Raw genomic sequence first — 24,609 nt, 5'->3', positions numbered from 1 at the left:
TCCACTGAAACTCAAAAGAATCTACAATAAAATGGAGAGAAGTCCACCAACTTCAGCAGACACAGTATACAGTACAAATGCAAGACTACACAGTAAATATTCTAGTGTTGTTGAATCACAAACACACAGGCCTTCTTAAAATTTCTGAGTGGCATCCCAACCCAAGTTATAAAGTTGTTAGAAAGCAATGGACATCAATGACTATGATCTCCACATATCCTCGATCCTGCGCTCATCAACCAGGCTAGGTAACAAGCCATCCACTTGCAGTCAATCACAAATCCTCACATCACAGCGGATGCCCCCAGGATCCACTCTCAGCCAACAATATTCTCTGTATAGTAAAATGAAAGCATACCAAGAGGGCGAAACCAGTTGGGACTGGAGATCAGCGGCATCTGATCTGTTCTAACAGAGCGCCCTCTACAATCCCAGGTAGCCTGTGCTGTGGGATCCTGTATGCTAGTGTTTTTTTCCCCGATTTTGACATTTTCTATAGATTTGCCAAAGTTAAGGAATCTAAATAAATAGTCTGCTCCACGTATGCTTTTGTTTTTACCTGTCTGCATACAGAAAATATTGTTGGTTGAGTGGATACTGAGAGCATACGCTGTGACATGAGGATTTGTGATTGCTTGATACTTAGCCTGGTGGATGATCGTATGGTTGAGGAATTGTAAAAATCATAGTCCTCGATGTCCATTGCTTTCTAACATCCTAGGTAGGTTGGTATTGGCTGGTTTATTGGTGTAGGACACCCCTTTGAAAGTGTCGGAAAACACCTGGGTGTTTGTGACTCAACAGCGCTGGAATGTTGACTGTATTTGATTTTATACATTAAGGACGTGTGGATTCTGGCTGCTTCTTTGCATATTCTGTATTTATTTGGTTAAGAAGTGGGCGCTAGTGTTATTTGACTACATTACTACATACGTTAGGCTGCCAAATGGCTTGACTGCCAAATGGATTGATTAGGAACTGTTTCAGGCAACAGTGTGTGCATCTAACTCAAGGATAATTCTATTAAACTGAAAGTAAAAATACACAATTATCAGAAGATGGTAACAGGCTGTCATTGCCATATTCCACAGCTGAGTAGAAGAGAAATGCAAAAAGGGATGTAATAAGCCAAGGCTGAATTGTTTCCCTAACTGATTCACCAATGTATTCCCTAAGGCAAAGAATGTTAGAGTTCTCCATCTTCACTTCTCACCTCCCCATAACACACAGATCAGCAGTTTCTTGCAGCTCTTGTTGGTAGCATCTGGGTATCACTCTGCCATTGTCATTAAGCAGCGTTATCCTATAATTAACGCAGAGCATGTGCATCTGAGCAAGCAATATAAATAAACTAACCATCAAACTCAGAGCTGGACAAATCCAAAGCACCAGGCAGCCTGAGCTCCTTAACCACTTGAGGACCCAGCCTTTACCCCCCCTTAAGGACCAGCGCTTTTTTTGTGATCTGTGCTGGGTGGGCTCTGCAGCCCCCAGCACAGAGCAGGTGGCATGCAGAGCGATCAGATCGCCCCCCCTTTTTTCCCCCCTATGGGGATGATGTGCAGGGGGGTTTGATCGCTCCGGTCGGCAGGCATGTTGCGGGGGGGGGGGGGGGGGGGGGGGGCACCTCAAAGCCCGCCTCCACAGCAAAATTCCCCCCTCCCTCTCCCCCCTGGTGATCGGCGCTGCACAGGACACTATCCGTCCTGTGCAGCCTGTGACAGGATGTCCCCTGTCACATGGCGGCGATCCCCGGCTGCTGATTGGCCGGGGATCGCTGATCTGCCTTACGGCGCTGCTGCGCAGCAGCGCCATTCAATGTAAAGAAAGGAGACATACGTCTCCTGCGTTTACATTTAGTCTGCGAGCTGCGATCAGCGGCTCGCAGGCTATTCACGGAGACCCGCTCCGTGATCTAACAGGAAACGGCCGCTCGCGCGAGCGGCCTTTCCTGCTTAATTAGGGAGGCACCTGGCGACGCAGATCTATGTCGCTGGTCCTCCAGCTACCACTTTGCCGCCACCGCACGGTATGAGTGTGCGGTCGGCAAGTGGTTAAAGTGGGATTGTCACCATAAAAATCAAATTTCAACAGAAACTGGTCTGAGCGTATTAAGTGATAAAGATGCTAAACCTACATTCAAAACTTTTTCTGCCGTTATGATATGGAGTTATTACACACTTTAGGAACACTGGCCCTTTAGTAGTCAGTACCAAACAGATGCATGCTAGGGGTTATTTTTATCTATAATATATTCCTCCTCTTCCATTTCCCTGCATGGCTGCCTATCTGAAACACGATCCCATGCTCACTTGTGTTTACAAGCAAGGCTGAGGTGACTAGAGGAGAAAAGAAAAAAAAAAAGTAAAGGGCAGAAATGACATCAGGATTTAGCCTAAACTGTGGGGAAAAGACATGGCCTCCACCAGGAACAGAATTCTCTTCATTTACTATATAACATGCACTGAAATCAAAACGTGGACAGTACAATACATGTGTTATGTAAGTAGATCAAGTATTTTTCTACTTATGTGTTTTTTTCCCTAGCATACTATGGCTAATCCTCCTGGTTTAAAATGATAGCGCTTGCTCCTAACTTTTGAGATGGTTTCCTGTTGCTATTACTGGTGCTGGCTCATGGATTGAGCAACCTTGCTCCTTAATTCCACATTTATTTGTCCAGCCCCATACTAACCAAATCACACAAGCAAATTAAATATTTAGTAACTAAAGCAATGCAGGGCTTAAATCTATTTTCTTGTCAACATCTATCCAGGGAATCAACAGCCATGGGGGTAAAGATAACCATACATTTAATATACTTAATGGATTAAACAAGACAAGATACATAACATTTATATCGAGCTTTTCACCTGGTGCACACAAAGTGCTTCAGAGTAGACATTAGATTCAATAAAAAAATATATCAAATGTAAAGAAAATTATGAATGGAATGGCACTTTCAATATTTTTTTCCTTTTTTGCTAATCAATATCAGGAAGATTTTGGATGGGGCTACAGCCAGGAACAGTATGCAATCTACATCTGTATAGCTTTGCCCTGCATCGACCAGTACCAAACTTGCAGGTCAGCTGCAGGTATGAGGACAACCAGCAAAGTGGGTAGCAGGTCCTTTGCAGGTTGCATCTGAAAATGAAGATCTGACACAGGTATCCTTAGAACATTCCTTTTTAACTCTCGCTATAGGGCCCATTTCCTCTTTGCACAACATGCATCTTATGAGACACTATGCTGGCAAAGCTGTGATAGAAGATGCACCATGCAAACCTATATCATGTAATTCAGATACTGCAAACTCCAAGGGGCAGCAGCGCTGTACACTGGTACATTGGACGATCTTTCTCAAACACTCACCCTCTGCTGCTGTCACAGGGACTGTAGAGCTGCAAGTGTGTGTCTGTCCGTGTGTACACAGCAGCACCCAGCAATCACATGTCAGAAGAGCACACTGATACTCTGCAAGGGTACTGGGGGAGCACTATCAATTGTGGGGAGACTCGGAGGCCCATCAGCCAGCTCTTGGGCCCTGGGCACAATTGCCCAGACCACCACATGGAGCGGGTCGGGTTGTACCCATTTCTGGTGAAAGAGAAGCTTTCTGTTAATGAGACAGGAGATGCAGAATCCCTCTACACAGTGCACAGGCTTCTGATAGTATGTATGGGCATACAATACCAAAATAGACAGCATGGTGAAAGGTAAATACTTTCACTGGGAGTGCAGACACTGTCCTACTGATCTTTTGTTTAGTGTTCAGGGTCACTTTAAAGAGGAGCTGTCAGCCATACTATCCTCAGAAGAAAAGAAAAAGAAAAAAAAAAAAAAAGTGTGTATGGCCTTGTGCACACCAGAGGAGTTTTTCTGAGCATTTTGAGTTTTTAAAGAGACTCTGTAACAAATTTTTCAGCCTTAGTTCTTCTATCCTATAAGTTCCTATGCCTGTTCTAATGTGCTCTGGCTTACTGCAGCCTTTCCTAATTGCACTGTCTCTGTAATAAATCTTATCTCCTTTCCTCTGTGGTGTCTGTCGGGCTTGAATGTGTGGAATGTGCAGGGCTGCTTGTGATTGGATAGAAGCGATACACACCCTCTGCAGGCCCCCTGCACACTCTGTATGACTCACACACTCTGTTTATGTGAGCCTATCACAAGCTGGTTAGTTGGTTTGTAAAAACTAAAACTGTTAATTACAAGCCAGGATTGCAGCAGAGAGTGGCAGAAACAGCACAGTGGGGCACGGGAATAAGGAATAGAATGGTATGCTTTTTAGTGTAAGAATATCAGAGTACAGATTCTCTTTAAATCTGCTTCTAATGTTATCCTATGTGTCTGTGCACACTGGAGCAATGAGGTTTTGTAAAAAAAAAAAAAAAAAAAAAACCCGTAGCATTACATTGGGAAGAGCTTTTGAAACCTCTAGCGTTTGGGCGCTAGAGGTTTCAAAAGATCTTCCCAATGTAATGCTATGGGTTTTTTTTTTTTTTTTTTACAAAACCTCATTGCTCCAGTGTGCACAGACACATAGGATAACATTAGCAGCAGATTTAAAAACTCAAAACGCTCAGAAAAACTCCTCTGGTGTGCACCAGGCCATAGTGTATAAATACTTGTTCTACTTACATCATATGTATTGCACGGTGAATGTTTTGATTTTAGTGATTTTTTTTTTTCTGTAGAAAAAAGGAGAAAATCCTTCTTAGCATTTCCCATGTCGACTGTGGCTATTGTGAAGCCAATCCTGATGTAATTTCCTCCCTTACTCTCCTCTGCCCGATTTGCCTGCCCTTCATTATAGAAAGTGCACCCCCTCATGAGAAACATTGGCCAATCAGAGAGGAACAGAGGTGTGGGACAGGAAACCAGGAGGGTAAGAGTCTTTAGCCAACCATGCTGCATTAGTTAAAGAAAATCTGTAATGAAAAGTCTTCCCCTGGGGGGGGGGGGGGGGGGGGGGGGTGTACTCCCCTCGGGTGGGGGAAGCCTCCGGATCCTATTGAGGCTTCCCCCATCCTCCTCGGTCCCATGGCGGCGGCCTAAATCCTCCCGGAGCAGCGGGGATGTAAATATTTACCTCCTTGGCTCCAGTGCAGGTGCAGTATTCGCACTCTGCACGGAGATAGGCGAAAATAGCAGATCTCCGTCGGGCCGCTCTACTGCGCAGGTGCAAGTCTCGTGCACCTGCGCAGTAGAGCGGACCAGACGGAGATCGGCTATTTTCGCCTATCTCCGTGGGAAGAGCCGCAACAGCGCCACCGCTGGAGCCAGAAAAGGTAACTATTGCACAGCCCGACAATTGTCGCTTGTGCGTTCCGTGGGCTGCAGCGAGACCGCCGTGGGACACAGGAGGACGGGGAAGCCTCAATAGGGTCCAGAGGCTTCCCCTTACTGAGGTGAGCACCCCGCAGGGAAACTTTTTTTCAGTACAGGTTTTCTTTAAGTCTGAGGGGAAGTAGAGTAGCAAAAAAGGACAACCCAGCAACTTCCTTTTTGTGTACCAAAGAGTCAGGTAAACTGGGGAATGATCATTTAAGAAGTAATAGTAATTTTAACTTTTGGATTGCCTGGTTAGCATCCCTATTAATTGTTTACCAGATAAAAATAAAGAATTAATTTTTGATTTTATGCCCAACAATTACGCTTTAAAGCAACATTAGACTCACATTGCAGGCTTCTGCAACCGCACCCTTGGATACATGCATTAGGACAGGGGGCAGCTCCCATTCACTGACACAGGTGGTGGACAGGTGCACCCCCAAGAAGCCATGCATCTGAGCATGGCTGCTGTCCTCAGATGCAAGATGAGAAGTTTGTTTGGCTGCTGGGTAACAACGCATGTCAAATGTGACCTGTAGTCTTATCAAACACTGCCAAACATATTATTGCAGCCGAATGGCGCTTGTAACAACCGCACAGTTAAACCTCCCCTTGAAAAGATGCCAAAATCCTTCAAAAATAAGTTGCTTTATAAAGTAATCTTTAATATAAGCAGGTTTTTCTTGTGCTCCAATAGAAAAATAAAATCTCAGTTTATATTCTTGCCACTTCGCTATTGTCCCCAACCAAATGCATATGGAGCTAGTTTGGTAACCAGTATAGCGCTACCTTACCTCACTACATCTATTGGGTCTCCAGATCTCAGTCGTCTGCAGCGTGCAGCTGTATACTCTTCCACCATTCAACCCCGATGTGGTTCTGCAACCTTACATAGGCACAGCAAGGCTGAATGACCAAGGATATTGTGACAGACAATTAAGGAGTTAAGACTGGGGTCAACGATTCAACACAAGTACTTTGAAAACCAATCCCCACTCCATTTAGTACAAAAAAAAAAAAAAAGTGTCCAACTGAAATGGTTTTAAACATATGAAATATTACAAATAAGCATTTCCTTTTATCTAACGTTTTGTGAGCAGTAGAGTGCTGCTTTAAAGTTCTCCTAATTGTAGCGATCAAGGGCCTGATGCATGAAGCAGCTATAACGTTGCCTACACACTGCAGTTGTACTGATACTATCGCCAAGGCAGCCGCACGAGTTACTCTATTAGTGCAACTATTGTTCTCAGGGTAATGTGGGAGTTGCTATTATAATGTGCAGTAAATCGATAGTACCAGTACAATTGTAGTGTGCGGCAACTTTATCACTGGTTCATGTTTAAGGACCCAAGTGTCTAATCAATAAAATGTCTGGATATGCAGACTTATAAATGAGGTGGCTGTGGGTGTACATTTAGCATAGACGTTCAAAAATTTGTCACAGGATATTACCGATAGTTAGTATGTCGGTAATATCTCTACAAAACTTCTGTCTTGACTCTTAATACTAACCTCCCACATCTCCCCTCCTCACACTAACCTCCCTGCTTCTCCACTCCTCACATTAACCACTCCCCTCTCCACTCCTAAGACCAACCACTCCCCCCTATACTCCTAAAGGTGCCCAGTAATAGTACAATTTTTCCTTCAGATTCGATCTTTTGACATGATTTGAATGATCAAAACTAATTGGAAGGCAATTATCAAATGTTTCCATTAACAGGAAGATTTAAAAAAGGTTGTACATTCCGATTCGATCACAAAATCCAACTTTTGGATCGATATTCTTCCTTTTCCAATTGACCAAAGAATTGTTTCACATACATTTGCGCCACATATGGTGCAGTTTTCTATACAATTAGATTATAAAAAAAAAGTGTGTCGAAAGATCGCATCGGATGAAAAAAATTGTATCGTTAATGGGTACCAAATGACTAACCTCCCCCCTCTCCACTCCTGGTCCAAGATTGCAACCTTGGTTTCCTTTGACACATGACCGTGTGCATTTTTGTGGATGGACCCATTTATACATCAGTTAGCAATGTGTTGGCCATGCATTGTAGAACACCACAAAGTGAGAACACGCCAAAAGTGTAGGGAAGCACATTGCTGAATTCTAAAAAGCTAAATTCTGCCTACAAGAGTCTGTAAGATAACGGTTTACTCAAAAAGGCAAAGGGGTGATGCAGAAAGCCAGCTAAAGCTACCAATAAGAATGGAATTAACAAGGCAAGAGAGGAAGATATTTGATGAAAATGGCATCACAGAGACCAAAATAAAGGAATGTATATAAACTTGCTTCAGAGAAGATACACAATCTTATTTATAAAAAAAAAAAAAAAATCATCCAGAGTTCAGGTACACGAAGAATTGTTTTTTCTTGCAAACAAAATTGTTAATTGGTGCTAGTCTTGCTTCCATCAGTGGGAGCCCAGCTCCCTGGAGTCACGAAGCAACTGCAGTGGCATGATTCATGTAGGACTTGGAAGAGTGCGATTGCTCTTCCAGCTCAAGGGCCAGTTCACACGGCAAAAATGCATCATTCTTTTCATTCTTTCCAACATCATGTTTGAAAAGAGATCAGCTACTTCTCCATTTGAATAAATGTATGCTATTGTTCAGACAACGGTTACAGGGTTTGACAGAGTTGGTGCAATAACCGCGGTAGATCCCTTATCAGCAGGGCTGTGGAGTCCATACAAAAATCTTGTGACTCCAACTCCTCAGTCTGCGATACCACCGGCTCAGGCTCCTCTAATTTACACATAGCAATTTTGTTAACAAATCATGTAGCATAAAAAGGAATTTCACTGCTGCCAAAGCTAGTCCTTGGTAGCAGTGCATGTAGAGGGTGCAGATAGGAAGAACATGGCTCAGGCCCTAGGCAATCTAATGGAGTACATATAAGAGTGATGTTCAGGTATTCTGCCGGAAAATGAGGGGATTCTTCCTCTATTACACAATCTTACACAATTTTCACGCACAATTTGAACCAGGTTCATGGGTGATAAACATGGGTGATTTACGTGACCATCCCTACTAGTGACAACTACTTTATGCTTACTGCAGAGGTGTTCTTTAATATAAAAGATTCCTGTGTACATATCAAATATATAGTAACAATATATGTGCGCACTCACCTAAAGGATTATTGGGAACACATGTTCAATTTCTCATTAATGCAATTATCTAATCAACCAATCACATGGCAGTTGCTTCAATGCATTTAGTGGTGTGGTCCTTATCAAGACAATCTCCTGAACTCCAAACTGAATGTCAGAATGGGAAAGAAAAGTGAGTTAAGCTATTTTGAGCATGGCATGGTTGTCGGTGCCAGACGGGCCGTTTGAGTATTTCACAGTCTGCTCAGTTACTGGGATTTTCACGCACAACCATTTATGCTACAACCGAGCTATGCAGCAAAGCATTTGTGAAGCCACAACATGCACAACCTTGAGGCAAGTGGGCTACAACAGCAGAAGACCCCACCGGGTACCACTCATCTCCACTACAAATAGGAAAAAGAGGCTACAATTTGCACAAGCTCACCAAAATTGGACAGTTGAAGACTGGAAAAATGTTGCCTGGTCTGGTGAGTCTTGAGTCAGAATTTGGCGTACACAGAATGAGAACATGGATCCATCATGCCTTGTTACCACTGTGTAGGCTGGTGGTGTAATGGTGTGGGGGATGTTTTCTTGGCACACTTTAGTCCCCTTAGTGCCAGTTGGGCATCATTTAAATGCCACGGGCTACCTGAGCATTGTTTCTGACCATGTCCATCCCTTCATGACCACCATGTACCCATCCTCTGATGGCTACTTCCAGCAGGATAATGCACCATGTCACAAAGCTCGAATCATTTCAAATTGGGTTCTTGAACATGACAATGAGTTCACTGTACTAAAATAGCCCCCACAGTCACCAGATCTCAACCCAATAGAGCATCTTTGGGATGTGATGGAACGGGAGCTTCGTGCCCTGGATGTGCATCCCACAAATCTCCATCAACTGCAAGATGCTATCCTATCAATATGGGCCAACATTTCTAAAGAATGCTTTCAGCACCTTGTTGAATCAATGCCACTTAGAATTAAGGCAGTTCTGAAGGCGAAAGGGGGTCAAACACCGTATTAGTATAGACTAACCAGCAAGCTCATGGTGACCCAGAACTCATTGGAGTGTGTAAGGGACTACAATGGTCCTAAAAGCCCCCTTACTAAGATGTTAAGAAAAACAAAAATTTGCTTTCCTAAAACAGAAAGAATTTGCGATAATTCAGGTTGGAGTGAGCTCGAGATGTCTCCCAGAGCACCACTGCTGAATATATGCAAATTAACCATTGTACCCTTAGAAGCTAAACACACCTCCAGAACCGCTAGATTGCAATGATGTGTCAGCTTGTTAAATTGTACAGAGCCATAATAATCCCAACATGCATACAGACTGTTTCGGATTGTTTGATCCTCATCAGTGCATGGCATGGATTAATTTGGCTCTATGTATTAGTATGGTGTTCCTAATAATCCTTTAGGTGAGTGTATATCTGATTTGAATAATATGGTGACTGCTTTATTGCAGCAGCACAAACATCTTGATTTTTGATTGGTTTATTTCATTTTTGTGGACTAAGCACGCCTATTGCTGCATATTAGGTTACCGTATTTATGACTTTTAGCTGAGATATAAAACATTTTATAATTTTTTTCCTTTTAATCAGCTTAAAATTATTAGAAGTTGGTGCGTTTTCTTTATGACTCCAGGACCCCAAAATTGCCCCAATTCCACAGCCCTGCTCGTCAGTGATTTGCCAGCGATGAGGAGAAATACTTGCAACAGCTGGCAAAATGTCAACAAACGAGAGATCTGGGGAAAGTTATTTCTGCTATAACTACCCTGCTATTCTTACATAGCAAGGAAATGAGCAGCGCTACTTAAAAACAGACTAGTGCCTACCTGCAAAAGAGTGCAAGCCCCACTTGTGGGGTCGAATACACACCGAGCATACACATGACCTGTCTACCACTAGAGGAGGATGTTGGTTTCCATTAACAGCTTGCATGCAACCTATTAAGTACTCGTCCCTCCCACTGCGAAGAAGTCAATCCTCCATGGAGTGCACTGGTGTATATGCAGAGCTTCTGTTTGGGTTCAAGGTGCGTTTGTAGTTCCTGGGGGGGCTCAGCGCATCTCTGATGGAGGCCATTCGGAGGCGGCCTGGTGTTACGCTGATCCACCTTTTGCGCAATTTTCAATTTTACCCTGCTATTCTGCTCTACATGCCTTGATTTGAACTCTTCAACACTTCAAAACACAAACGCGTCACACAAAAAATGTGATTTCTACCAAATGATCACCAGCATTTGAAAGTGTTCACACGCACTGCTCAGCGCCTATCCATGTGAACTGGCCCTAACCAAGCCTGGTCTACTAAACCAAAGTTTCCCTGTTCTCAAGGCCCACCAACAGTACATGTTTTTTTTCTGGAAACCACACACAATCACAGGTTGAGTAATTAGTGTTGCAGCAGAACTGATTAACTACCTCTGGATTTATACACAGCATGCAGTGTTGGTGAGCCTTGAGGGGGGGGGGGGGGAGACACTGTACTAAACAATATATTTTAAAGCATTACAATATCCTACAGCTTCCAGGCAGTACTCTGACTCTGGAGATCTAAATAAAGCATTCTTGATCTAGCGTTTGCTCAGACTCATTGCTGTGGCGAAAGACCAAGGGACAAAGAAAGAAATATTTAAAATTTTTAATTGTGTGTATGTAACCTTGAGACCTTTTCTGTCCAACCCTGTACCACTAAAATACGGTCTGCCCCAAGGTTTGATACCATCCCTTCTGCCCTATACATGCTACCACTTGGGAAACTTGTCCAAAACCATGGTCTGAAATACCCCTGCTATGCTGATGACACCCAACTATATTTATCACTCAAACCTGGGATGACAGACCCTACTCCACAAATAAATGCATGCTTAGCCGAGCTTCAGGAGTGGATGAACAATAACTGGCTGAGGTTTTCGTTATCAGAGATAAGCGCTCAACAGCAAAGCAGCTCCAGTCTCAATCAGCACCACTAAGGATAGGGAGTTCAGACCTAAAAAACTCATATGCACAGCCTGGGCGTATTAATTGATGGGAGTTTAAATTTCAGGGTTCAAATGTCAGCTGTTAAACATTTTTTTTTTTTTCCACCTGAGGAATATTGCAAAAATTAAGCACCTAATACCTTCATCACATCGTGGCCGGACTGTACAGGCCTTCCAAACTAGGACCTGCAACTAGAACAGAATACTGCAAGGTTAACAAACCAACTCCGCCATAGCCACATAACACCAATGCTTCACTCACTCCACTGGCTACCAATAAAATGTAAAATTCTATTTAAGAGAATTTATTGTTGACTTTCAAATCTTTGTACAATTTGGGCTCTGGATACCTGATGAATAAACTGCATCACACCTCCCACAATCTCAGATCAAAAAGGATCTAAAAACTCGGTCACTCCCAGAGTCCAACTCAAAACCTTTGGAGACAGAGCCTTCTTTCATGCTGCCCCTACACTTGGGAACTCCTTGCCACACCCAAGCATTTAACTCCAAACTGAAAAGCCACCTGTTTAGGCCCGGTTCACATTAGCGTTCGCTATCCGGATTTTCCGGATCTGATCCGGACCGCATGCTGTACAAACGGAACGTACGTTCCGCATAGCAATGTAAAGTCTATGCGGACGTTCACACGCGTCCGTTCCGTACAGTACGGAGCCGGATCGGATCCGGACTCTTTTACAACATGCGCTATTTTTTGGGTCCGGATCTCCGGCCCACACACCCGGACCGGAGCCGGACCTGAGCCTGATAGCACCATCAGGAACACAGAAACCAATAGGGAACGGAAGGCACAGAACACACTGCCTACAAAAACCTGACGTTCTACCCCACTTCCTATGCGTATGCGGATGGGGACACATGGGCCAAGCATGTCTGGAGTGGAGCAGCAGTGACAGACGTGCTGGAGCTGTTTGGCAGAATGTCGGGGGTGGAGGTGAGGCCTACAGCGGAGGAACCTGATTCTACACGTGCACCAGGTGCACCTTCTGCTGACCCCAACATTTTTTTTTTTTTCAAATTTCGCTATTTTTTGCCCACGGATCCGGATGGCAGCCTGATGCATGCCTGATACAAACGGACCGGATCCGGATCGGAACCGTACGGTTCTGATCAGGATCAGGTCAGGATCCGATCCGTTTATTTGCCAAAACGCAAGTGTGAACGGGGCCTTAGTCTGGCATTTATGAACACCTATTTTCTCTGCAACACAGCCCAGCCTGCAAATATGTATTGATCTGAGACATAGCTATGTGCTTCGAGTCCTATAGGAGAAAAGTGCCTTAACCTTCCTGGCGGTAAGCCAGAGCTAAGCTTGGGCTATGCCGCGCAGGAGGATATCTCAGCCCCTGGTGGGGCGATTCGCACCATTTAAAGTGCTGTATGCGCAGCTAGCACTTTGCTAGCCGCACGTACAGCTTGATCGCCGCCGCTCTGCGGCGATCGCCCACACGCAGCGGCGGAAGCGCCCCCCCCGCCAGAGCCCTGCACTGCCCGGACCAATGAGTTTCAGGCAGCGCTAAGGGCTGGATCGGAGGCGTCTGACGTCATTCCGATCATTGCCATGGCGACAGGAGAAGCCAAACAGGGGAACGCGTTATATACGCGTCCCCCTGTTTGCTATAGATGCCGGCGACTATCGCACTAGAGCAGTGATGGCTAACCTTGGCACTCCAGCTGTGACAACACTACAAATCCCATCATGCCTCTGCCTCCCCGAGTTATGCTTAGAGCTGTCAGAGTATTGCAATGCCTCATGGGACTTATAGTTCCACCACAGCTGGAGTGCCAAGGTTAGCCATCACTGCACTAGAGGGACAAAAAAAACAGAAAAAAAAAAAAATGTATTTCTGCCTGTTTGGCAGAATAAATAAACCGCCAGGAGGGTTAAAAATGTTATTGTATAGTGTATTGTGCAGTAGAATCCCTTAATAGTAAACGCCAAGGGACCAGGAAAAGTAGTTTACTATATCAGAATTTGTCATACATTGTATATTTATACAGATGCACTTGCTGAGACTTGATAACTCAGTTTTCCTACTGTATATCCAGAGGTCAACTATATCAGAGTTTACTATAACAGTCTGCTGTATAAGTGTATAGATGTATGGACTTTAACCATTTGCATTTGTGACACCATGACAGGTACCTTAGTGAATGTTTTTTAATCAGTTCAGGGGTGTTTTACATCTTCATGTAGCTTTACATAAAATTCTGTTATTATTCTTTAGGGTTTTTTTTTTTTCCCCTTTTGGTGATTCTTGTAAGGGCCAAGAATACCTAGGTGAGAAGTAGGGAGAGACCGGGAGCCCAATGGTGCAATATCGTTAGGTATAGGGAGGATAAAATATAAACTCACAAAGGTGGGTTGCAGTTCCTGCAACCACCGTATAGGACTGAAGGGAATTAACCATCCCTGCTCGGTACTCCAGGTCCTGCTGGATACTGGATGGTCGCTCTCCTGTAGTACGATATACTTTCCAGAAAAACGGCAAAACTATTACCTCCAAAGGAGGTATGACTGGTAGTGGGTAGAATGGAGGTGCCCAATGTCTGTTCTATTTTGGTATTTTTAAATGCAAATAAAATTATATAATAAATTAACAAAAAAAATAGACACCCGTTCAAATGGAAAAAAAGTTTTTATTCAAAAAGCAATCTGACAACGCGGTTCACAGGTCATGGCCTGCTTCCTCAGGTCAATACAAAATGCCTCGATAGCATAGGGGATAGTGTTAGAGGCGCCTATACTCTATCCCCTATGCTATCAAGGCATTTTGTATTGACCCGAGGAAGCAGGCTATGACCCGTGAAACGCGTTGTCAGATTGCTTTTTGAATAAAAAAAAAAAATTATATAATTTTTTATTTGCATTTAAAAATACCAAAATAGAACATCCATTGGGCGCCTCCACCCTACCTGCTATTATTCATGGTTCTGTGTCCTGCAGAGCAATGCTAGTCCAGGCAGTCCTGTGATGCCGTTAAACTTCTGTGGGGTTCAGCATTACCGTTAGCTCCAGTCCAGCCAGAAATTACCCATTCCAGAAGTTCCTTCACCTTTGTTCATAGCCACACAAACTATTCAGGCTGAGACTGTACAGACGCATCGCTAACCTGTAGGCTAGCACCGTGGTCTGTTCCTATGCGGGGGTGTGATCGAGGGAGAGGTTGTGGGAGGTGTATGACACATGCGAGAGCCAGGTGGATGGGGGTGTCGGGGGGGGGGGGGGGGGGGGAGTGGGAACCAAAGCTCCTGGCTGTTGCTTGGCCTAAGCAATATGCTGAGATGGGGCCAGTGGCTACTGTACACATGCTGGACTCTTGGCAGTGACGGTCGTCATCTCTCACCACGACTACGCGTGTATACAGCTTAAGGGTCCCATACACTCAGCCGATTATCGAGCGATTGATCGATTTGCGGCCGATTTCGATCAATTTGAAATCGATCTGACATGATGGAAAATCTAGGTGGATCTGTTGAGATGGCTTATCATTTTGCATTGGACCTAATGGAAATCTGATGGCAAACAAATGCACATCAATCGCAATGTCATCTGAATAGTGTGAAAGGAGCCTACATCACAAATAGTTAGAGGAGAGTCAGTGGTCAAGTTCTTCCACTAACATTTTAATAGGAACCTGAGGTGAGAGACATATGGAAGCTGACATATATTGCCTGCCTGTCCTGCCGATCCTCTACCGCTAATACTTTTAGCCATAGACCCCACACAAGTATGCAGATCAGAGTTGTCTGACAAAAATGTGACAAGATTAACTGCATGCTTGTTTCGGGTGAGTGATTTAGACAACTGACCAGTAAGATTAGCAGGACTGCCAAGCAACTGGTATTGTTTAAAGGGGACCTGAACTCTTGCACAAGACAAAAGGAAAACAGAAATGCACCCTGTATGTATTCAGAGAGTTTAGCCTGTCTAATTCCCCCTCCTATGTGACTAATCACAAGTGTAATTTGATCTCTCCCGTGTCACATAGCAGAGATGGCAGATAAGCTCATTTGAAAGCACAGGATGTTAACAATAAGTCCACTTCTATGAATCAGGAAGTAGAAACCGGTCAGATTTATTTTAGGATTTGTATCAGCTGTAACAACGAAATGTTTTTGTTTACATGTTATTATGGTGTTGCTTATCTTTTAGAGCAGACGGGACATTCTGAGTACAGGTTCACTTTAAAAGGAAATAAATATGGCACCCTACATATGGCCACCAGCTCTACACATGAGCCCACCGGCTCTTCTAGCATATATTCTGGTCCCACGTGGCTTCTGTGCACACATTTATCACATGCCACATGATATGCATGGCAGCCACACGGGCCACAAATGTGGAAGAACAGGCTGACTCATGGTGGCAGCGGACAGGTGAGATCTTTCAATGCAACACGGTGGCTTAGTGGTTAGCTTGCTCGCCTTACAGCGCTGGGTTCTCAGTTCAAATCCCAGCCAGGGCACTATCTGCACAGAGTTTGTATGTTCTCCCTGTGTCTGTATGGGTTTCCTCCGGGCACTCTGATTTCCTCCCACATCCCAAAAACACACAGATAAGTTAATTGGCCCTAGACTACGATACATACAGTACATTACATGATATATACATAGACATAGGACTATGGTACGGATTAGATTGTGAGCCCCTTTGAGGGCCAGTTAAGTGACAAGACAATATATTCTGTACAGCGCTGCGGAAGATGTCGGCGCTATGTAAATACTACATAATAATATTGCATGGGCACATTTACATATGGGAGGATAGGTACAAAAGTGGCATCATGAAGCCGATTCTCGAAAGATTTCATGCTGAAATCCATCGAGAATTGGCCTGCAGTATAAGGGCAGCCAACAGATCAGCCTCTTGGTCGATCTGCCCCTACATCACTATATGAATGGGCACCTTACAGTAGATCAAGGCCAAGCTAAAACTTTGTATGGGGTTAGTAAGATTTGAAAGGCTGATGGTTAACTGACAGCTTAGAAATTCATCAACTGTCAGGTATCAATAATTAAAGCCTCATACATATTCTACTATTGTCAACTCTAACAAGTGCTGTACAGACATGTTGGTTAGCTATAGCCAGGTATGGAGAGCAGAGGAGAGACAACAAGCAAAGCACAAATGAGTAAGCAGTGTCCTGCAGCACCGGGACAAGAAACATTCGTGTGCCTATTCATCAGTAAGCAACATTGTGGGGAAACTGTACACACACTAGATTCTCACCCGAGACAAAGCTGAACGATCATCTAGGCAGTTTTCTGTAGCATATATGATGCCTTATGCTAGGTTTACAGTGACAGTGCATCAGTTGCCAGCCAGGTGTGTTGTCGACACAATGTAATGGCTGTGCATCAGTTACAGCACACAATGTACTGCTGCATGCATTTTATGTGCACAGTGCACCCACTGCCATTACATTGAGAAAGGTATGGGATCTACCCAGCAATGGATCCACCAGAGCAGGAACTATAAGCCTGTCCTTAAAGGGAAACTTACAGTGGTTTACAAAAGTATTCGGCCCCCTTGAAGTTTTACACATTTTGTCCTATTACTGCCACAAACATGAATCAATTCTATTGGAATTCCATGTGAAAGACCAATACTAAGTGGTGTACACGTGAGGAGTGGAAAGAAAGTCATACATTATTCCAAACATTTTTTTTACAAATAAATAACTGCAAAGTGGGGTGTGCGTAATTATTCAGTCCCCTTTGGTCTGAGTGCAGTCAGTTGCCCATAGACATTGCCTGATGAGTGCTAATGACTAAATAGAGTGCACCTGTGTGTAATCTAATGTCATTACAAATACAGCTGCTCTGTGACTGCCTCTGAGGTTGTCCAAGAGAATATTGGGAGCAACACCACAATGAAGTCCAAAGAACACACCAGACAGGTCAGGGAAAAAGTTATTGAGAAATTAATTTAAAGCAGGCTTAGGCTAAAAAAAGATTTCCAAAGCCTTGAACATCCCACGGAGCACTGTTGAAGCGATCATTCAGAAATGGAAGGAGTATGGCACAACTGTAAATCTGATATAGTTAGAATTAGTGTTGCGCCTAGAATTAAATGATGCTGCTAAGTCTGAATAATTGAGTATCCCAATCTCAAAAAGAAAAATTATAGTTCAAATATATATCAGACTGCGCTTAAATGGATTTGAGTACACCTATTTATTGTGAAATAAAAACAAATTATAAAATATTATAAAATCAATAGTAATTGGTAATGTATGAACCTATTAAAATTGTTGACAATTGCCTAGTAATTAGGTCTCCCGACTCGTTATTGCCTTTCAACCTGATCTACCAGGAATCAGTGTCCCTCATTGGGATCCGCGTACTTGCTGTATAACAGTGAGTGTCCACTCTTCATAGAAGTTAAATAACCAGTGCTATAATATTATGGTCTCGGATTAATATCCTTTAAGCTAAGATAGGGATCAATTGTATCCTGTCAATGGAGGATAATCCCCCTAGGTCTTCTATAATGTTAAAAGATTGGCAGTCTTCTTCCGCTTCGTAATCCTTATGTGTATATCCTGCTCGCAAACAATCTTCGGCAGGTGATCTAAGGATGTTGAAGCCGCTCAATCCCACTGTGAGCCGCCGGCCGGGGCCGGTGGGATTGAGCGGCTCCGCAACACGCAATCTATCCAATCAAGAAGTCGCTGGAACTGTGAGTTACCATCCAGGGGTACCCCTGTCATATGACTAACTAACTATAAGCAAGCTTTGCTAACGTTATTGGAAATATAAGATCTATGATTGCATACCTGTAAGAAGGATCAAGGACAACATCCTTAGATCACCTGCCGAGGATTGTTTGCGAGCAGGATATACACATAAGGATTACGAAGCGGAAGGAGACTGCCAATCTTTTAACATTATAGAAGACCTAGGGGGATTATCCTCCATTGACAGGATACAATTGATCCCCATCTTAGCTTAAAGGATATTAATCCGAGACCATAATATTATAGCACTGGTTATTTAACTTCTATGAAGAGTGGACACTCACCGTTATACAGCAAGTACGCGGATCCCAATGAGGGACACTGATTCCTGGTAGATCAGGTTGAAAGGCAATAACGGGTCGGGAGACCTAATTACTAGGCAATTGTCAGCAATTTTAATAGGTTAATACATTACCAATTACTATTGATTTTATAATATTTTATAATATTAAATTTGTTTTTATTTCACAATAAATAGGTGTACTCAAATCCATTTAAGCGCAGTCTGATATATATTTGAACTACAACTGTAAACATACCAAGACAAGGCCATCCACCTAAACCCACAAGCCGAACAAGGAAAGCGCTGATCAGAAATGCAGTCAAGAGGCCCATGGTGACACTGGATGAGCTGCAGAGATCTACAGCTCAGGTGGGGGAATCTGTCCATAGGACTACTATTAGTCGTGCACTGCACAAAGTTGGCCTTTATGGAAGTGTGGCAAGAAGAAAGCCATTGTTAACAGAAAAGTATAAGAAGTCCCGTTGTCAGTTTGCCACAAGCCATGTGGGGGACACAGCAAGCATGTGGAAGAAGGTGCTCTGGTCAGATGAGACCAAAATGGAACTTTTTGGACAAAATGCTATGTGTGGCGGAAAACTAACCCTGCACATTGCACGGAACACACCATCCCCTCTATCAAATATGGTGGTGGCAGAATCATGCTCTGGGGGTGCCTCTCTTCAGCAGGGACAGGGAAGCTGGTCAGAGTTGATGGGAAGATGGATGGAGCCAAATACAGGGCAATCTTGGAAGAAAACCTCTTGGAGTCTGCAAAAAACTTGAGACTGGGTGGAGGTTCACCTTCCAGCAGGACAATGACCCTAAACATAAAGCCAGGGCAACAATGGAATGGTTTAAAAACAAAACATATCCATGTGTTAGAATGGCCCAGTCAAAGTCCAGATCTAAATCCAAAGCAAAGAATAATGGGCAAGGATTTCAGTCTCTAGATGTGTAAAGCTGGTAGAGACATACCCTAAAACAGTGTTCCCCAACCCTGTCCTCATGGCCCACCAACGGTGCATGTTTTGTGGAAATACACACAGGTAGCTCTGCTGAGACACTAAATTACCTCACCTGTGAATGTTTGTGGTTTTCTGCAAAACATGTACTGTTGGTGGGCCTTGAGTACAGGGTTGGGGAGCTCTTCCCTAAAAGACTGGCAGCTGTAATTTCAGCAAAATGTGGTTCTACAAAGTATTGACTCAGGGAGCTGAAAATTTACGCACACCCCACTTTGCAGTTTTTTTTTGTTTTTTTTTAAATGTTTGGAATCATGTATGATTTTAGTTCCATTTTTCACGTGTACACCACTTTGTATTGGTCTTTCACGTGGAATTCCAATAAAATTGATTCATGTTTGTGGCTGTAATATGACAAATGTGGAAAACTTCAAGAGGGACGAATACTTTTGCAAACCACTGTAAGGTTCCCTTTAAGGACAGGTTTATAGTTCCTGCTCTGGTGGATCCATTGCTGAGTAGATCCCATACCCTTCTTATACCACTTACGTACGTACGTACCTACATACAACTCAAGTCGGCGAAAATGAAACTAGCTGGTTTTGGGGGAACAGAGGATTCTTGCGGTTCATCGCGGGCAATGGATGGCTGCAGGGTGCTGGTAGAAGCTCCAGGCAAGTGAGACTTTCATTTAATAGGTAAGTGTACCAGAGCTGACTTCATAGCAAAATCAATACTTACCTGGGGCTTCCTCTAGGCCCATAAGCACGTCTGAGACCCGCGGAGAGGACAGCAGTGGACCCACAGACATGCAGAATGAACCCATACTCTTAGGCTTGTTGACATTTCTGTTTTCACTGTGTACAGCTCTGTCCATTGCTTTCTGCAACACATAAACCCAAACTGCTCTATTTTTCAGAGAGTGGACCAACTTTGTAACAGAATGGCACACATCCTCTCTGGGTGCAGTGCCCATGGCAACGGACCACTTGTACAGAATATCTATAGTATTCAGATACGCTATTGCTCAGGCCCCAGCAGACTTAGTATGAACTGAACCTAATGCCTGGTACACATGATGCAATTTTCCCGTCACATCGACGGGAAAATTTCCATCATGACCAGCCTGCTCAGATCAAGAAAGGGATACATTTTGCGCTGTACGTATCTCAAAATCGATCCCTTTCCCAAACATATTAGAAATTATCAGATGGGAAATTTCCTGTTGATCTGACATGAAAATTGTATTATGTGAACCTAGTCTAACTAATTCCCATTTGACAGGATATGGAAAAGTGCAGAAGATGACAAGACACAGGAACTCAATGTCTCTTCAGCTCAGGTATTGCAAAATTTCTGATTCTTGTCTAATGGTAATTTATATATTTGATACATTTTAGCTACTATGCAGTAGCATTTGAAACATTGCAATCATGCATATAAAAAGTATCAAAACTCACATTTAACTCAACACTGACATAAGCTTAGCTGTGTTGTATAAATACTTTTGCAACCCAGCAAATCCCTGCCTAGTACCCAAATAACAAAACCCTTCCCCAAACATTGTTTGCTTACAATGTGTAATTCCGAGGAGTTGGGAGAAATTTCACGACTGGCATCAAAATCTTCCATCTCATCATCCAGAGACATGGACTCCTCTTCTGGCGGCATTATTGGGAGAAGGCTTGGATCACTTGGCGTACTTGCCAGGTGCGTTGGAGTACCCCGAGACATGTCACCATCTAGAAGACTTTCTGAAATTGTGCTGGAGTGGGCCCCGTTTGGGATTTCGGGGTCTTGGATCATTGCTAAAAATGAGGTTTTTCTTGGTAGGTTTTTATTTTCACCATGGTTATCCCAATCAAGTGAGACCAAATCATCTAATTCTGCTCCAAAGTCTGGAGGTGGGTTCATTTTACAAGCAGGCTCCCCAATACTTTCCACTGCCTGGTGCTGTTGTCGGTAAACGGGTAAGTCCATACCATACCCAGGTCCCTCCAGACTATAATTTATATGTTCCACATTATATTCAGGCTCCACGTGGCAAAACTGATCAAAGGGGTGAACTCCATTTTTTAAAGGTTTACTTGATTTTAGTGGAATGTCCGATGCATAGCGACGGGCCATATCTTGTCCCCTGGGATGAACGAGTCGCTCATTTGGACTATAAAAATAAGACCGTGGAGTGGGTTCCGACACATGCCTCTCCATATCATGTGATCCATTCATTCCATCCATATTCACCATGGAGGCAATGTCTTGAAGCCGTTGCAGGGGATTGTAATGGGGTGAAGAATCCTGCCCATAACCTTGCGAGTTACTCTGCAGTGGCGGATTCATTGGTAAGGTGCACCCATTCACTGGATCTAGCATGCCTTGATCCGTCACATACCGCTTCCGCTGGGCACTGGAATCCAAAGAGCTAAAATAGGTTGGGGTGCTGCCAAGCCTGCCTAGATCACAGGCCTCATCCATCCTGTGCAGGCACTAACCTAGAAAGGAAAACAAAAATGTTACATTTGTAGTTTTCAGAAACAGGAAATCAATCAAGGCAAACATCAAAGTTACTTTAGTCTTATCTCTGCCACACATGCAATAAACAATCAGAGCAGAAGACACTGTTTATGGCATGCAGGCTAGCAAAAGCTAGAATAAGCTGTCAGCTACACGTACAAAGTGAAAACATATCCTTTGGCCAAAATGGCAGCCAGAAGTAGAGGCCTACACCAAGCAGGCAAATGTCTGGCTCTGCCGGTGTGCACACTCACACAGGCTCCCTCCCTCCCCGGCCGTGAACTGAATGCTGAAAAGGAAGAGGGGGGTACAGGATCTATAGGGGAGATTCAATTAAAAAGATCTGAGATCCCTCCCCTAATCATCCATGTGAACACAGGTCAAGCTATGCAATCCAGAAACATGGCAGGACTTGGCACACACATCGCCTGGCGCTGCAGCCACACACAGGTTAATGATGAGCAGCAGCAGTGCACACCGGCTTTGTCCCCGATTGTCCATAGCTGCTGGCAGGAACACTCGCAGGCAGCCCGGCTCCCCCAAGCACACACTAAAGTAGAGCCAGCAGTGAATGCAAAAACCGCGCATGAGAGTGCATGGAGGTCAGGCGAGCAGCATGGAGAGCCAGCCTGCTTGCCTGCTTGCCTGCCTGCAGAGCCCAAACACTGGGGGAATACAGCAGCCGATCCCGGCTCTCCCTCCCCGTGCAATGCCGTGCTGCACATACACACCCGAGCCTAATGCCGCCGCTACCTGATGCCCCGGCCTTACCGTGCTCCTGCCCCTCATCACACACTCACTCAGCGCTAGGCCCGGAGCCCGCGGCGGTCTGCACTACCACCTCCCCCTGGCTGGCCGCACAGCACACGGCGGGGAGCGCTGCCTTCCCTCCTACCACCACTGGGGGCGTGCGGAGCCTACGTGGGGGAGGGGAGGCTGCTCAGCCTGGGGTACTTGGGGAAGGTGGGGCGTGCAATCTGTCGGGAGGGTAGGATCTCCAGTCCTGGGGGTTGTGTGAAAGGGCAATGTGTTGATGGGGGAGGGGTAAGTGTGCAATGCAACAAGGGGGTGGGAGTGCAGTAGTCAGCAGCAGGCACTTATAGGCCAGCAGGGTGGCAGCCAGTGGCCAGGAGAGGAGAGCTGTCTGCCATAGAGGCAGTATGAGAGCATGGCTAGAGCTGGGGAGGAAGATCAGGGCTGGCAAACAATGATTGGCAGGAAGGAGATCCATGTTGCCACTCATACATTAGATACAGGCGGCAATAAGGATCGCTCACTGTAAACTGCTGGCACCAGCGGCCACTGTCTGCAGCTACTATATTAGTTACATTTATTAGAATGCAAAACATTGTATCGTATATTCTTCTGGCTGCTGCAGCTGCTCGGACTCTTCTCCTGCCAATCACATAACTCATATTATTCTCCTCCCAATGCTGCACGGAGGTCTGCTGAGAAACAGCCTTGTCACATATAGGGGACAAGGAGGGTGACAGGAGTGATGTGTGCAGACAAGCAATATGGGGCAGGGACGGTGACAGCAATGTGTGCCGAGGCGACAAGGAGAAGGAGGGCGACTACTGTATGCGCAGAGAGGGGACACTGGGTGAAGATAATGATGTGTATATACGAGACAAGGAAGGTGACAACAATAGGTAGTGCAGAGAAAGTACAAGGGGTGACAATAGCAGAGCCCAGGATGAGGTGCAGTGGGGACAATGAGGGTGACAATAGTGTTGTAGAGAGGGGACAAGATAATAATAGTGTGTGCAGAAGGTGGTGGTGGGAAAGGGGGGGGGGGGGGGGCAAGGAGGGTGACAATGGGTGGAGCAAGGAGAGTGACAATAGTGTGTGCAGAGAGGGGACAAGGAAAGTGACCATAGTCAGTCAGTGTGTGCAATGAGGGGGCAAGACGCAGGGGCGTAGCAATAGGGGTTGCAGAGGTAGCGACCGCATCGGGGCCCTTGGGCCAGAAGGGCCCTTCCTCAACTACAGTATTACCTCTCTATTGCTCCTGTACTCATAATAATCACTTCTATAGATACTTTGAATAGTGTTAATCAGTAACAAACTGTTCCCCATCCCCTTCTTGCACCTCTAACACTGTAGTTGCCATTGGCAGGTTTTGGTGCACCGTATCAATTGCTATGTATAGAGTGCTTGGGGGGCCCCATTGTAAAACTTGCATCGGGGCCCACAACTCCTTAGCTACGCCACTGGCAAGACGGGTGACAATGTGTTCAGAGAGGGGGCAAGGAGGGTGACAACAGTGTGTGCATACGGGGGGAGGGGAGGAGGGTGACAATATTGTGTGTGAGGAGGGGGCAAGGAGGGTGACAATCGTTTGTGCACAGACAAGAAATGTGGCAGGCTGGGAATACAATTTGTAGGGTTGGGACACTGAGGATGACAACCGGGTGTAGAATGGGACGAGGGTGACAGAGGTAGTTTGTGCAGTCATGCAGGCTGGGGACATGGAGTTTGTGCAGTCATGCATGCTGGGGACATGGAGTTTGTGTAGTCATGCAGGCTGGGGACATGAAGTTTGTGCAGTCATGCTTGCTGGGGACATGGAGTTTGTGCAGTTATGCAGGCTGGGGACATGGAGTTTGTGCAGTTATGCATGCTGGGTACATGGAGTTTGTGCAGTT

General features: G+C 44.8%; 1 protein-coding gene across 2 annotated transcripts in view; it reads right to left on the bottom strand.

The window, feature by feature from the left end:
* NSD1 (nuclear receptor binding SET domain protein 1) overlaps positions 1–22,945 on the bottom strand; it is a 111,928-nt gene extending 88,983 nt beyond the window's left edge. Inside the window, exons 1-2 of one of the 2 annotated variants that reach the window (XM_068277065.1) lie at positions 22,733–22,945; positions 21,023–21,939 (exon numbers count right to left, since the gene is read on the bottom strand). In XM_068277065.1, coding sequence (XP_068133166.1) covers positions 21,023–21,922 — 900 coding nt within the window. In that variant the 5' untranslated portion in view covers positions 21,923–21,939; positions 22,733–22,945. The remainder of the gene's footprint in view (positions 1–21,022; positions 21,940–22,732) is intronic. The other variant, XM_068277066.1, reaches the window with a different exon arrangement.
* Between the last annotated feature and the right edge of the window lie 1,664 nt (positions 22,946–24,609).

This window comes from Hyperolius riggenbachi, chromosome 3 (assembly GCF_040937935.1).
Source record: "Hyperolius riggenbachi isolate aHypRig1 chromosome 3, aHypRig1.pri, whole genome shotgun sequence".
NCBI lineage: Eukaryota > Metazoa > Chordata > Amphibia > Anura > Hyperoliidae > Hyperolius > Hyperolius riggenbachi.
The sequence above is the reverse complement of the archived record's forward strand: the minus strand, read 5'-3'. Positions and strand labels throughout refer to the sequence as shown.